This window comes from Prinia subflava, chromosome 15 (genome assembly GCF_021018805.1).
Source record: "Prinia subflava isolate CZ2003 ecotype Zambia chromosome 15, Cam_Psub_1.2, whole genome shotgun sequence".
NCBI lineage: Eukaryota > Metazoa > Chordata > Aves > Passeriformes > Cisticolidae > Prinia > Prinia subflava.
This window is the reverse complement of record NC_086261.1, coordinates 7650719-7663331: the sequence shown is the minus strand read 5'-3', so window position 1 is coordinate 7663331 and position 12613 is coordinate 7650719. Positions and strand designations below refer to the sequence as shown.

The 12613-nt window shown below is 45.5% G+C and overlaps 1 protein-coding gene across 1 annotated transcript in view; it reads right to left on the bottom strand.

Moving 5' to 3' along the window:
- Positions 1-12613, bottom strand: part of FANCI (FA complementation group I) — a 23400-nt gene extending 10787 nt beyond the window's left edge. The window contains exons 1-19 of the mRNA XM_063412383.1: positions 12479-12613; positions 12326-12398; positions 11673-11803; positions 11106-11262; positions 10972-11029; positions 10494-10535; positions 10111-10234; positions 9130-9215; positions 8820-8952; positions 8499-8591; positions 7860-7996; positions 6935-7115; positions 6255-6342; positions 4903-5033; positions 4190-4260; positions 3235-3349; positions 2713-2835; positions 1554-1622; positions 389-490 (exon numbers count right to left, since the gene is read on the bottom strand). Of these exons, the coding sequence (XP_063268453.1) occupies positions 389-490; positions 1554-1622; positions 2713-2835; positions 3235-3349; positions 4190-4260; positions 4903-5033; positions 6255-6342; positions 6935-7115; positions 7860-7996; positions 8499-8591; positions 8820-8952; positions 9130-9215; positions 10111-10234; positions 10494-10535; positions 10972-11029; positions 11106-11262; positions 11673-11803; positions 12326-12398; positions 12479-12562 (1998 nt within the window). The 5' untranslated portion in view covers positions 12563-12613. The remainder of the gene's footprint in view (positions 1-388; positions 491-1553; positions 1623-2712; positions 2836-3234; positions 3350-4189; positions 4261-4902; positions 5034-6254; positions 6343-6934; positions 7116-7859; positions 7997-8498; positions 8592-8819; positions 8953-9129; positions 9216-10110; positions 10235-10493; positions 10536-10971; positions 11030-11105; positions 11263-11672; positions 11804-12325; positions 12399-12478) is intronic.

Here is a 12613-nt window from a genome sequence, read left to right as displayed (position 1 = left end):
TTGAGGTCTCATCTCCAACAATTTCAAAGGAGCAAAACCAAAGGACAAATTCTTCCCCCTGCCACACAAACAAACGCTACACAACTATTTTATGTGGAGTCAAGTTAAAGGAGGGGAAAAAACCCCGCAGGGTGAACTCAATAGAGGATAACAGAAGAACACTACTCCTAGAGCATTTTTCACACAGGTCCCCACAACCACTATGCTTGGGGAGCTCTAATAAATAGCCTGAGGAAGGGGGGAGATGCCCAGCTCTGGTGCCATTAAAAGAATTGCTCCAGGCTAGAAGAGGCTGAAGAAGCACAAGGTATTCAGCTCATGTAGGAGGACAACTAAAATGCTAGTAACAGATGAGCCTGCAGCTGTGGCCAACCAATATAGCTCTTACCAGTGGTTCTTGTAGAAAGATTTGATCTCCTTGAGCCATAATACATCCCTCCAGTTTGAGTGGAGGTAGGAGGTCTGGCTGGGGCAAGTAATATTGCTTTATCTGTCACAGAAAACAAGAAGTAAAAATAACCAGTTACTTGGTAACTGAGCCTCTTAGGATGCTTGAAAACAGAGTCCAATAATCTTTGTACCCCATTCTAGAGAGCAAAACCTGGCACTGTGATAAGGGGACTATACAAGTACATGAGGCACGTCATCTGCTCTACTGGTGATTAAAATCCCTTCTTGAGTTGCTCCTGTACCTCAGCCAGGACACGTCAGTGCCCGAGAACAAGATTAGCTGACCACTTGCTGTTGTGTTGTCTCAAAAAGTAACATCACTTGCACCCCACCTGCAGTGTTACCCCTCCTTTAAACAGTGAGGATCAATAGCTGCTGCTGCTATAGAAAGTTATAGATACATAATGATGCTATAAAATTTTACACCTTTACACCAACTTACTATTAAGTGCCCTCTGTAACCAAAACTGTCTTGGCTCTGTACATGTTCCTTTCTCAAACCCTATACTGTCATGGGAAAGCTGGAATTAGTCAGCATGAACTCTTTGGATGATTAAAGGGAAGAAAATTACTTGTCTCAAAGAAAGCACAGCCTGTCCAATGGATTGAGGAAGTGTGATTGTCTTGTTGCCATGAGCAACACTGCTGGGGGATGAGTTAATCCTCCCAGATCCTACATGGGCTTGGGTATTCTCCCGATGGGAGGATAGCAACAATAATTACTGTGTCAGCACATATCCTTGGGGAACTACGGGAGGGGAACTGCTGTGCACTGCTAAGGAACAGGGAGAGCACAAAGAACTTCTCTGGGCTCACACTTCCCACAGCACCTAAGAACTGAAGGCTTGGAAAGAGCTCCAGGAGATCCTTGCTCTTCCACCCTACGGCAGGAAATGAACCTGTCTCCAGAAGTTTACCTAGTCTGCTCTCTCAGCATAGCAGGGGTTTGAACACTTCTTTGGGAAAGTGTCACAGCACTCAAATACATTTCCAGTGTGAGGGAGAATGATTTCCCCAATATTTAACCTGAATTGTTTGCCACACTGGTTGAAGTGCAGAATCCTTAGGAGTCCCTGCAGCCCCACCAGGGAGCAGGACTTTACCTGGGACAACAGTGTTTCCATTATGGAGCTGGCCAGTTGGGAGTTCCTGCGAAGGACATCATAAAAACCCTGGAGACAGGAAGGAAGGACAGGTTGGCTGACACAGCAGAGAAAATGAACCACAGGCATAATGAGTTGGCGTCATAAGATAGCAACGACACTTTGGCACTCCAAGGAACCATGAGGAAGTAACAATGTGCTCAGTGTAAAACTCCATACCTGGCAAAGCAAAGGCACCACAGAAAGAAGGTATGAATCAGAAAAAGTATGAATTTCCTCACAGGGGCCCTCTCACAAGCTGTATCTCCCTAGCAGCGGTGGCATGGAGCCCAGAGTGACTTTCACTGCTATTTAACACTAGCACAAGATCCAACTTCAAACTGTGAAACCCTGCTTCAAAGGCAAAACAAGCCAGTGGGGAAACTGTAGGAGGCAACAAATCCTGCAGACTGAGAAAACTCAGTGGATGGATAAAGCAGTGAAAAAAAGCACAAGTTTTCTAGCAACAGTGACGAATACACCCAGAACCTGCAGCTCATCAAAGGTCAATCCAACCCAAGAAGGAAACAAACCTCTCTGACCTGTACAGGTTTATTTTTTCTCAAGGTGGTACCCCATGGTTACAACACAACCTAAGATATGTACCCAAAAATGGCCTTTTATAGCAGGCCTATCACAACAGACCTAAGGACAGCCAAGCTTTTATAGAAACTTGGAAAGAAGAGGAGAAAAGACAGATCCCTGATGCAGTCTCTAAGGAAGTTTCTCCCTACTCTCCAGACAGGGTTTTCTTTGGAGCCCATCATTAACTCTCAACAGCTCCACATCTACCCAATGCCTGTTATACCACTCTTCCTCACAAGGCAGCAAAATCCTTCCCATTCCCTAGGCCCTACCACAGCAAGAAAGACTTTGACATATTTTTGCTCCTAAACAATGCATGAGCTGAAGAAGATACATCAATGTGTCCTTGGGTTTATAATGGTCAAAAAAACAGCAGCAGAAGGAGTGAAAATATGTTACACATGTTCCATGAAGAAGAAAACTGAGCTGAAAGGCCGTTTTTCACAATAACATGATTGTTATTTACCTGAGCCTAGAGAAGAATCAGACCACAGAAGAGCTTGTGGCTGTTTACGACAGAAGAATCCATGTTTACCTCGTATAACATGAGCCGAACGTCTGCTTGCTGGCTCAAACATCGCCTCAGGCTGCCCAGGATTTCAAGGCAGAAGGCCTCATTAGCTGCAGAATTATAGCAGGCATGAACATCTGCCTGGACCTGAGAAGGAACATGAGTCACCTTATACTGGTTACAATATCACAACACAGGAGCAAGGTGGTGAGGGTCTGGCCCCTGAACAATCACTGAGATTGTCCTTGTGCTGTCAGGCTCCTCATCTCTGTCATGGAGCAGTGGGAATGCTCCCCAGAACACTGGTGCTGTAAGAGAGAATGACTCTGAGAAGCAACATCTCTAGGCCAGCTTCTCATTGCACATTGCACTTCCTAAACCTTTCCTTACAGGAAGGAAATCCTTACTGGATTTCCAGGACTAATCCTTACTAAAGCTGTATTTCCATTCTGGAGGAACACTTCCCTTTTGAGTTGCTTCAAACAGTGCACATTAGACACCAGACTGTCCCACATGTGCACCCAGGGACTGCAGAACAGCACTTACCTGAGTGGCACCAATGGCCTGGCTGCACTGGGAAGAGGACAAGCTGCCCAGAACCTTAAAATTTCTTAACAGGAGCAAAAAACCAGCGACTGCAGCTTTACGAGCATCGAGCTGCCTGGGAATTGGGACAGAAAGAGGGTTACATAAGGAAATATGGAAGCAAGAGGCTCAGAAGCACATAAAATATCAACTCAGCAATGAAAAAAAGGCCACAAATACAGAGTGACTGGGCCCTGTACAACTGTATTACTCAAAAGGGCAGTACAGTCTCAAACAGTCAAGAGCTGGGCAGTCCCAGCTGGAAACTCCCCTGCTCTACACACTCACAATATTCAATCTCCTTTCTGTCCTTACAGTGCTTGCACTCAGGGAGAGCCCAGGCCAAGACCCAAGTATTAAATATCCCTTGAAAGCTAAGTGTCACAGACCTCAGAGTTGGAAAATTTCTAATAAAAAACCCCTGTTTTGCTTTGCTTACAGAAATACCAAGTCCCTTGCTTTGAAAAATAATCCTATATTTTGGAATTCTATATTCATAACCAGGCAGCCACTGGCCAACAAAATCCAGTCTACAATCAGAGGATGGTTTGCTCAAAGCATGACCAAAATAACACCTTGTAAGGGATCAGAGGTTCCTTCCAGACCCTCCTTGGATGTATTCAGCTGTGCTAGACACATGTTGGAATTGGTTTTAATTTTGCCTATGTCTTTGGAGTTCTCAACAGCTTTCTGAACTTGCAAAGCCCATTCATTCAGATGGGGGCTGGGATTTGTGTCTCAGTTCAGTGGAGCTGTGACTGTACCACAATTCCAGGCTAAAGGGACAGGAGATGTCACTACCTAGTTATGGGAAGAACACTGTAAGAACATAGTTAGCCAAAAAAAAAAAAAATCTGCTCCAAAACCATAAATGACTTGTAGAATTTTTTTTCAAAGAATCCCCTCCCCAGCTTACCTGGAAAAGATAGCTTTTTGGAGAACAAGTATCAGGGAGTCCCTCACTGACATGCTGACTTTGAGCAGAGGCTGGAAAGGAAAATAACCTTTGGAGAGAAAAGCACTAAGGCATGCCAAGCCCTTGGGGCATATGAGCTCATCTTCCTCAGGCCCATCTGGCCCTCCATTTCCAGTACTGTCATCAGTACAGTAGGGAGACCAAAACATTTTAAAATAGACAAGAATACCCATAGAGCTGTGGCAGTGAGACACCTTAGCAGGTTAGTGAGGACACAGAGCAAGGTTTTAGGAAAATAACTGCTATCTCCAGGTTGGACAAAGCAGGTAAAAGTGAAAACACCAGGGCAATATCTCAGCCCAGGCAAAGAGGAATACTGACATGGAGCTTGGAAGGAGAAAAATCAACGTGACAGCTACAGCTGTTCAGCTAAACACTGCAGACTTAGTTTTCTACAGGGTGCAGCATCTGGGCATCTTCCAGATGAAAGGTCAGCACAGAGCAGTTTTGGTCCTACACCATATGCTTTTTGCTAGAGGGCACATGCAAATCCATGCTTGAAGAACAGTTCCATGCTACACCGAACATCCCACAGCAGAGAACGAAGGCTTATTTCACGAGGAGGGTTATCAGATCATGCATATAATTGTGGCCCAGAGCTGTGACTGGAACTAAACTAGCAAGGAGATCCACGGAGAAATGCAAAGCTTTACCTGTACTGCCCGGAGGAGCCCTTGCACTGTGTCAATGGGCAGAAAGGACAAATTGTCAAAGGTCTCTGTGACTTTGGAGGATGAAGTCTGAAGCACGAGAGGAGCAGACACAACAATATTGGACAGCAAGTCTGAAAAATAAAAGGACAAAAAGAACAGCTGATGCCAAGGGGCCAGAAAAGCCTTAGCAGAAGATGTTCTCTAGAGCTAACAATTACAGACTAATCAAAGACCTTTCACGACACAGAGAGGTCATGATAAAATGAGCATCGACAAAGTGAGTCTACTGCAGGCACCAAGCGTTAAAAACGCTCCCAGCCCAGCTGCAGGGCCTCACCCCACCAGAGGGCACTGAGGTGTAAGGGAAGAGGCTGCAGCACTGACATCCCAGCAGCCCCAGTGGCTCCCAAGGCCCAGAATAAGGCACGGCTAGGAATGTGGAACAGGCAACTGACTGATGATTTTGACTTTCTGTGCGTCAGCTGTTCCATGGCAACTGCCTGCAAACATACTTTTCACCTGTGATGAATACAAGGCAATCTGATGCAGCTGATCCTTCAGTCAGAAGAGAAGGAACAACTGATTTTCTTGGCTTCAGGTCACTTCAGCAGGAGCTTCAGAAACCAAATCACATCCTGTGCTGCATCAAAAGCAGCTTGGCCAGCAGGTTGAGGAGGAAATTCTCCCCCTCTACTCCACTCTGGTGAGAGCCCTCTTGGAGTACTGTGTTCAGCTCTGGGGTCCTCAGCACAAGCAGGACAGAGACCTGTTGGAGCAGGTCCAGAGGGGCACAAAAATGCTCAGAGGGCTGGAGCACCTCTGCTATTGAGATGGGCTGAGAGTTTGGGTTGGTCAGCCTGGAGAAGCAAAGACCTTGGGGAGACCTTGTTGTAGCCTTTTGGTACTCAGAGGGGTTTATTAGATGGGGACAGACTTTTTATCAATAGCTGTTGTGACAAGAATAGGGCTAAGTGTTTTAAACTAAAAGAAGGCAGATTCAGAGGATAAGAATATATAGAAGAATATGGATAGAATATATGGATATAAAGAATATATGGATATAAACAAGACTTTTTTTAAGACTTTTTTTACAGAAAGGGTGGTGAAACATTGGCACGGGTTGCCCAGAGAGGTGGTGGATGCCCCATCCCTGGAAACATTCAAGGTCAGGTTGGATGAGGCTCTGAGCAACCTGCTCTAGTGGAAGATCTCCATGCTCCAAGGCAGTGGACTAGATGACCTTTGAAGGTCCCATCCAACTCAACCAAATTCTGTGATTCTATAATGTGTTTTGAGGAGCTGTGTTATGACTGTCCATAGAGCACAGCACATTTCTCTCTCTTTCCTGTTACCTATGAAGTGGCTGACAGGAGATGCTGCTTTTGTGAGGACTCTGTTCAGGACCTGCTCAAGAATATCACTTCTGATGGGCTCATGAACCTGAATGAGGAAGAACAATAAATAAAAATCAAAACCTTTAAGATATTCCTGTACTTCACTGCACAGGCATTGTACAGTACAAAGCAAATCCAGATCTGACAAGTAAGCAAAGATGGTCACCAAAAGTCCCTTTTCAGCTAAGTTCACACAGATTGATTCAGATTTCATCCCAGGACAATCAGAACCAGCACATCAAGGCACAAGTAATACACTCAGAACATAATGGTTCCAATCATCTATGGGATGAAAATTTACCAATTTGGTGAAGATGAATGGGTTTCAATCCCGCCTTGTCAGACTGTATTTGTACCTCTGAATTTCTCTACCTTCTCTACCTCTGCAGTTTCTTGGAAACTGTAATAGGGATTATACAAGTATCATGACAGCTGGAACAGATTAGAATTAGATCTTCATGGGGATGGTCTCTTCCAGCTGGAAAGGGGCAAACAGGAGACAAAATCTACTATTGTTTGCAAAACATTCACAATTGATATAGCAGGCAAAGTTCTGACACTGTTTACCAGGAGAGAATAAGAACAGAATTGTTCTCCCTCCACCAAAAAAAAAAAAACTTCTGCAAAACCTACATTACCTTAAAGGTTTCCAGCAGGATACTTGCTCCCAGTCTGCAAGCCTGCTGGGCTGGCATTTTTGAAAGGCCATAACTGTTATCAGCAGCTTTTCCTCCAAAGGGCTTTTTTGGCTCATAGGATTCCATTAGGCTGAAGCCAAGATCCACCAGGCCCTGAGTAACATGGTCCCAACCAAACGCACTGAGGAGAAGATGAAATAGATGAGGAAAGAAACAACTTCGTCTCTTCTGCAGTCATTCTAGGGTCCAAAGCAGCAGTGAGAGACACCTGATGACAGCAGGGAAGATGACAGCCCTCACAACCTGTGACTGTCCTTAGGCTGAGGGACAGGTGCTCAGCACATCTCTGCAGTCCTGGTTCTCCATCAGAATTCATTTCCAGCCCAAAGCTTTCCTCACCATCAGGAACGACCTCAGGTCTGACCTGAACATAACAGCAGGCTACAGTTGGGATGCACGAGTACCCTACTGATGTCAGGATCTTCAAGCTGGAGGAAAAGAGAAGGGAATGCCTCCCACCAAACTAAAGAACAACTGTGACAGACCAGAGCTATCCCACAGGATGTTTAAAGGTCTAACCAGTGAACCAGATGAAACAGTGTACCTATTCCTCATCCCTTGATCAGAACACAAACTACAGCCAGCAGCATGACTCACACTGCAGATTAGGCCCTGATCAGTTTAATCCTTTGTACCACCAGACCCTGAGATTTGAGGTAGAAGGAGCAGATTTATACAGCCGCATGTTGTTGTTTTTTTCTTAATTCGCTAATATAAAACTGGGATAAAACCTTTGGATTTTGACACTGATCCCTGCCGGCACATGGTCAGAAGTATTTAGCATCCCAGAGTGTTTTAACAAAGCTGAAACTCTCCCCACTCCTAAAGCCCATTGAATGTTCTGCAGCACGTGGCAGCAACTCACCTATTTTTCACCACTTCCAGAATGACAGCAGTTATATCATACTGTTGAGGAAACAAATCCTGCAGAAACTTGGAGGCCTGAAGGAACTGCAGGTCCTTGCAGCTTCTTGTGATTGATGTTTTCAAGAAATCAAATATCTGGAACATAAAATCATTAAGTGTGAGGAAATGATCTTTGAAATGGGACCTGTATAGTCTTGGGTATGTTCCAGTAAGAGCATCAGCCAGCACCAGACACAAGTTCCACTACAGCCTGCCAAAAATCTTAACTCACTTCTTTGTCAGGACAAATACACCAGTCTCATTAAGTGCCTCAAGGAGGGTGACTTGCTGCCAGATGCTCTTCATGTGGCCACCACAGAGCCAAAACATTAGAAAAATAAGGCTGCTTTTCTTCTCATCCTACAATACCAACCCACAGGAACCACTACTCTGGAAAATTGTGATATTGCTCTGGGGTCTTTTACAGTGTTCAGTAAAGTACAGCATTCCAATGATATAATTGCCTACCCACCAGCATCCTGAAAGCATTTTAAGCCTAATTCTGATGGGACTCTGACCTAACCATGCTTCCTTTCCTTTACAGGGAGTGCACAGTGCATCCCCATGGAAGCTCTCTGCAAGGTAATCAAGCACATACCTGCTCTTGCAGTCTGTGTTTTACAGCAACTGACAGCAGAAGGGCCACGCTGAAGGGACACAGGGCTCTACCAGGGTCCTTCTGTTGCTCAGTCTAGGAAAGAGCAAGGAGCAGTGAGAAATCTTGTTATCTTCAACTGAAACACCCTGGAAATTCAGGAACATGAAGGCACGTGTGTTTTCAAACATATCACAGCACTTGCTAAAGAGAATAATACTGCAGTCATAAAAATTATTAAATCCCTTGTCCAGATAATAAACTTAGTTTTTAAACCCTGCTTCAAAATCTTCAAGAACAGTGGCTGCTCCCTTTTTGCCATACCTTCAGATGTCTAATTAGCTCCTCTCCCAGGTCCTGGTCCAGGTTGATGACAGAAACAATGTGGAGAATAACGGTGCCCTCCACGTGGCGGAGCTGGTCCAGGGGCATTGTGGCCACCTCAAGGTCCACTGACCTGCAAGTTTTACCAGAAAATAACAAGCCATCCAAAACCAGAAATCATTCCTTATGGATTAAGAAGGATGTTTTTGTACAAGGTTTAACTGTTCAAATTGAAGGAGACCTGGGCAGGACCAGTGTGACCACAAATATCCAGGCAGTAAAGAAAGGGGGTGACAGAGCAAGAACTTACTGTGGAACCCTCTCTTCTTCCTTCTGTCTCTGATCCAGTTGATTGAAAAAACTGATAATTCCTTCCAGAACAGTCTTCTTACTGCCCTGCAAGGCAGGACATTACATTAAGCCATTGCAGGCCTGCAGTATCCCAGAGAACAATACTCAATTCCCACACCTATCACAAATCTCAGGGTATCCTTCATTTCCCTCCATAAATTCCTAAGGCAGGTGAGTGCTCCTATATGGGTCATTTCCAGATTTCCAGCTTTCATATTTCTTTTGACTGCACTTATTTCTTTTGACTGCATTATCAAATTGCTGGAAGAAACTCAGGCTCTCAGGTGTTCTGACCATCTTTTTTTTTGAAGTTGTTATTAATTAGAAAGGATCCTTTATGTTTTAATCAATTGGGAAGGCTTTCAAACTCCTAACCTTAAATCTAACAATACCTTTTGGCCAGTAGACCCAAATTACTCTCTATAACACATATATAATTTGTCTTTGGATCATTTTGGCATTGACTTGGTCACAAATGAAGCAAAGAAAAGAGCCAGATCACCCAGATAAAGGGCAGAGATGTCCCTGGCAGTCTCTGCTCTGGAGAAGAGCACAGGAGATGACATATCCCCAGACTACAGCCCAGTAGAAAATCATAGTGCATGAGCTATTATTGTAGCATGCAGATCACAGAGAGTGAGCAAAACCACACTGAAAAAAAATCAATTCTCTATGCTATCTGCTAGATCTGTGCTTATCCTTTATTTCCCAAAGGTTTGCTTCCTTTCCCACAAGGAAGACCAAAATCCCATCTTTCTCTGAGCAGTCATCTTCTTCAGGCTAGAGAGAGTTAGAGGAAACAAAACCTACTGATATTGCATTGTATCCCTACAATGTGGTTTGGGAACAATCAGAATCCCTGCCAAAATCCAGACTATAGATCACTCTTTTTTTTCTGATGGAATAAACTTGGGGAAATCCAGCTCCCGAGAGTTTTTACCTTTGCAGAAAGCAGCAGCAGCTGATAGACCAGAGGGGGAATTTCCTGCAGGTCTAATTTGGAGAACATCCTAAGGACCTTTTCCACCACAAACTGCAGCTCCTCTCCTGATAGAGGAATATCCCTGTTGAATCAAAGATTTTTTTTTTTCCATTATATTGTTTATTTGCCAAGGCTCTTTCACACATGGAATAAGAACCATGATGCCATGCCCAGGTGTGTTTTGCATCCAAATGGCTGTGGTGTGGATGCATGGATTGACCAACCATCCATGGTGCTTTGCCTGGCATGGTCAGACCTATTTGAACTTGCCCAAACTGCTTGTGAAATTGGACACAGACAGGACCACAGCACAAGTCAGTGCTGAAGAGAAAAAGAATTACCTGAACATGTTGGCAAGATGTATTACACAGCGAGGATCCCACCTGGTAAAACAAAGATATGTTGGAAGATTGAGAGCAAGCTGGATTATCATTTAGCTCTTCCCTCCCACACAATTATTCAATGTCACTATTTTCCCGTTACATTCTGATACTAAAATTAGAAGCCAGATTTCCACCAGAAATCATCAGCACAAATCTAATCCCCCACACTTCCATAGTTCTGAACTGCCCCAGCCCCTTTAATAATGAAAGCCAGGAAAGGAATAAAAACAAGCACTTTCTGAGACCACTTCATGCAAGTGTCTCACCAGATCTGGGAATAGGGTGCTGCCTTGCCTTCCCAGCTAGAGAGGACACTGTCCCAGAGGACACAGATTCAAGGAAGACAGGACACACAGCTCATGGTGACGCCTTTTTCCAAGAACAATGTGAAACACAACGTTTTGCCATGTAACCACGACCTGCCAGGCATACGTACTTGCTGGAGCAGAGGGTATTTATCAGCTGTTTCTTAAACTCTTCCCCATTCAGTTCACCTGCAAAAGCAAGTCTTAGGAGTTGAATCCAGAGGAAGGGAGGACAAGCTGCAGAGAAGAAACTGATAGGGGTTACCTTTCCCATAAGCCAGGTTCTCCTTTGAACCGGCCAGTGCTGTGAGAACAGTGGAAAACAGCTCCAAGGACTTCCCGTTGGTCAGGCTGCCCCCTTTAATAACATCCACAAACAGGTTGGCAAGCTCTGCCAACGCGTGGCCTGGCAGCTGGCGGGCCTGGGAGAGCACAGAACAGGAGAGAGCCTGAGGCAGCACACAGAATTCCACATATACATCCACACTGTCACCAAAACCCAGCAGAAGACAGAATTTCTTACAGGGAAATGCTCCCTTGAAAGGAAAGTTCAGCCTTGAGACCTCTGTCTTGTACTGTTCTTTACAGAACAGAGCAATAAATCAAGATTATGTGATTACAAGTTTACAGTTTTGAGCCTAAGGCTAAATATCTAAAGATAATCAAATTCACACACAGGGCCAATTCCAATACCAGCTAATTTAGTCTAGGGAAGATCCATGAAAAGGATACAACTGATTTTCCTCAGTGAAGTATCTTAGTGAAGTATCTCAATTTACATATGAAATTATGCTCAGCAGAGCCCAGGAAAGCCAGCCCAAAGGAGCTTTACCTCCAGCATCAGCAGTCCTATGATTTCAGACACCTTGCCCAAATGCAGGTCCCCTGACTCCACGAGTGGGACACAGTGCTTGTAAACCTGAAGTCTCCTGAGAACGCCGCTTCTCTGGGAACAGGGGGAGCCTTACAGCAAGCAAATAGAGGGACAAAAGAACAGGGGGAAAAGTTATGCAAGTACCAACATGTTGCTGAACTCCAGGAAATCAGCAGGGATAAACTGTCACCTAGCTGCAACTCCCTATTTTACCAATCTGACAAAATAAATAAAAAAACCCCCAGAGAACAGGAAATGAGATACTTGCATAAGGTAGTCACCCACCCTGTTATCACATCCTGTGGTTCACTCAGCCTGCTGCCGGAGATCAGGAAGTGTCAAAATTTTGTGAAGAACCAGCTTGGCAATTAGCTTTTATCTGGCCAGCGCAGTCCTACTGCAAGGTACGCAAGGGCTCTCAGAAGTAAATCGCACTTACCACGGTGTTGTCCAGTTTGTCTGGACTAGAGACAGGATGTATTTGTGGATGTCGTGTGGCTGTGACAGCCCTGTCCAGGGGGTTCCTTGCCAAAAGTGACACTGCTGAGCACGGGCTGCACCCACCAGGGCCGGGACCGCAGCCCCCCGAGCGCAGCTCACACATCACCCACCTTTGAAGATCCCTCTCAGCAAAGCCGCCGTCTCCCTCCCCTTCAGGGCCTGCCTGGTCACCATGTCACCCAGCTGCAAGAGAGCGGGACGCTGTGAGCCGCTGCCCGCCCGCCGAGCAGCCCCAGCGGCGCATCCCCGCGGGCCCCGCGCACCTCGCCCTCCGCCAGGCTCTGCAGGGCCTCCTGCAGCCGCTCCGGGCCCTCCTCGGCCGCCAAGGACAGGATGCGCTGGGCCATGGTGCCCCGGGAGCGCCCGGCACCGCCGGGCCGCAGCTCCGTCCCCCGAAA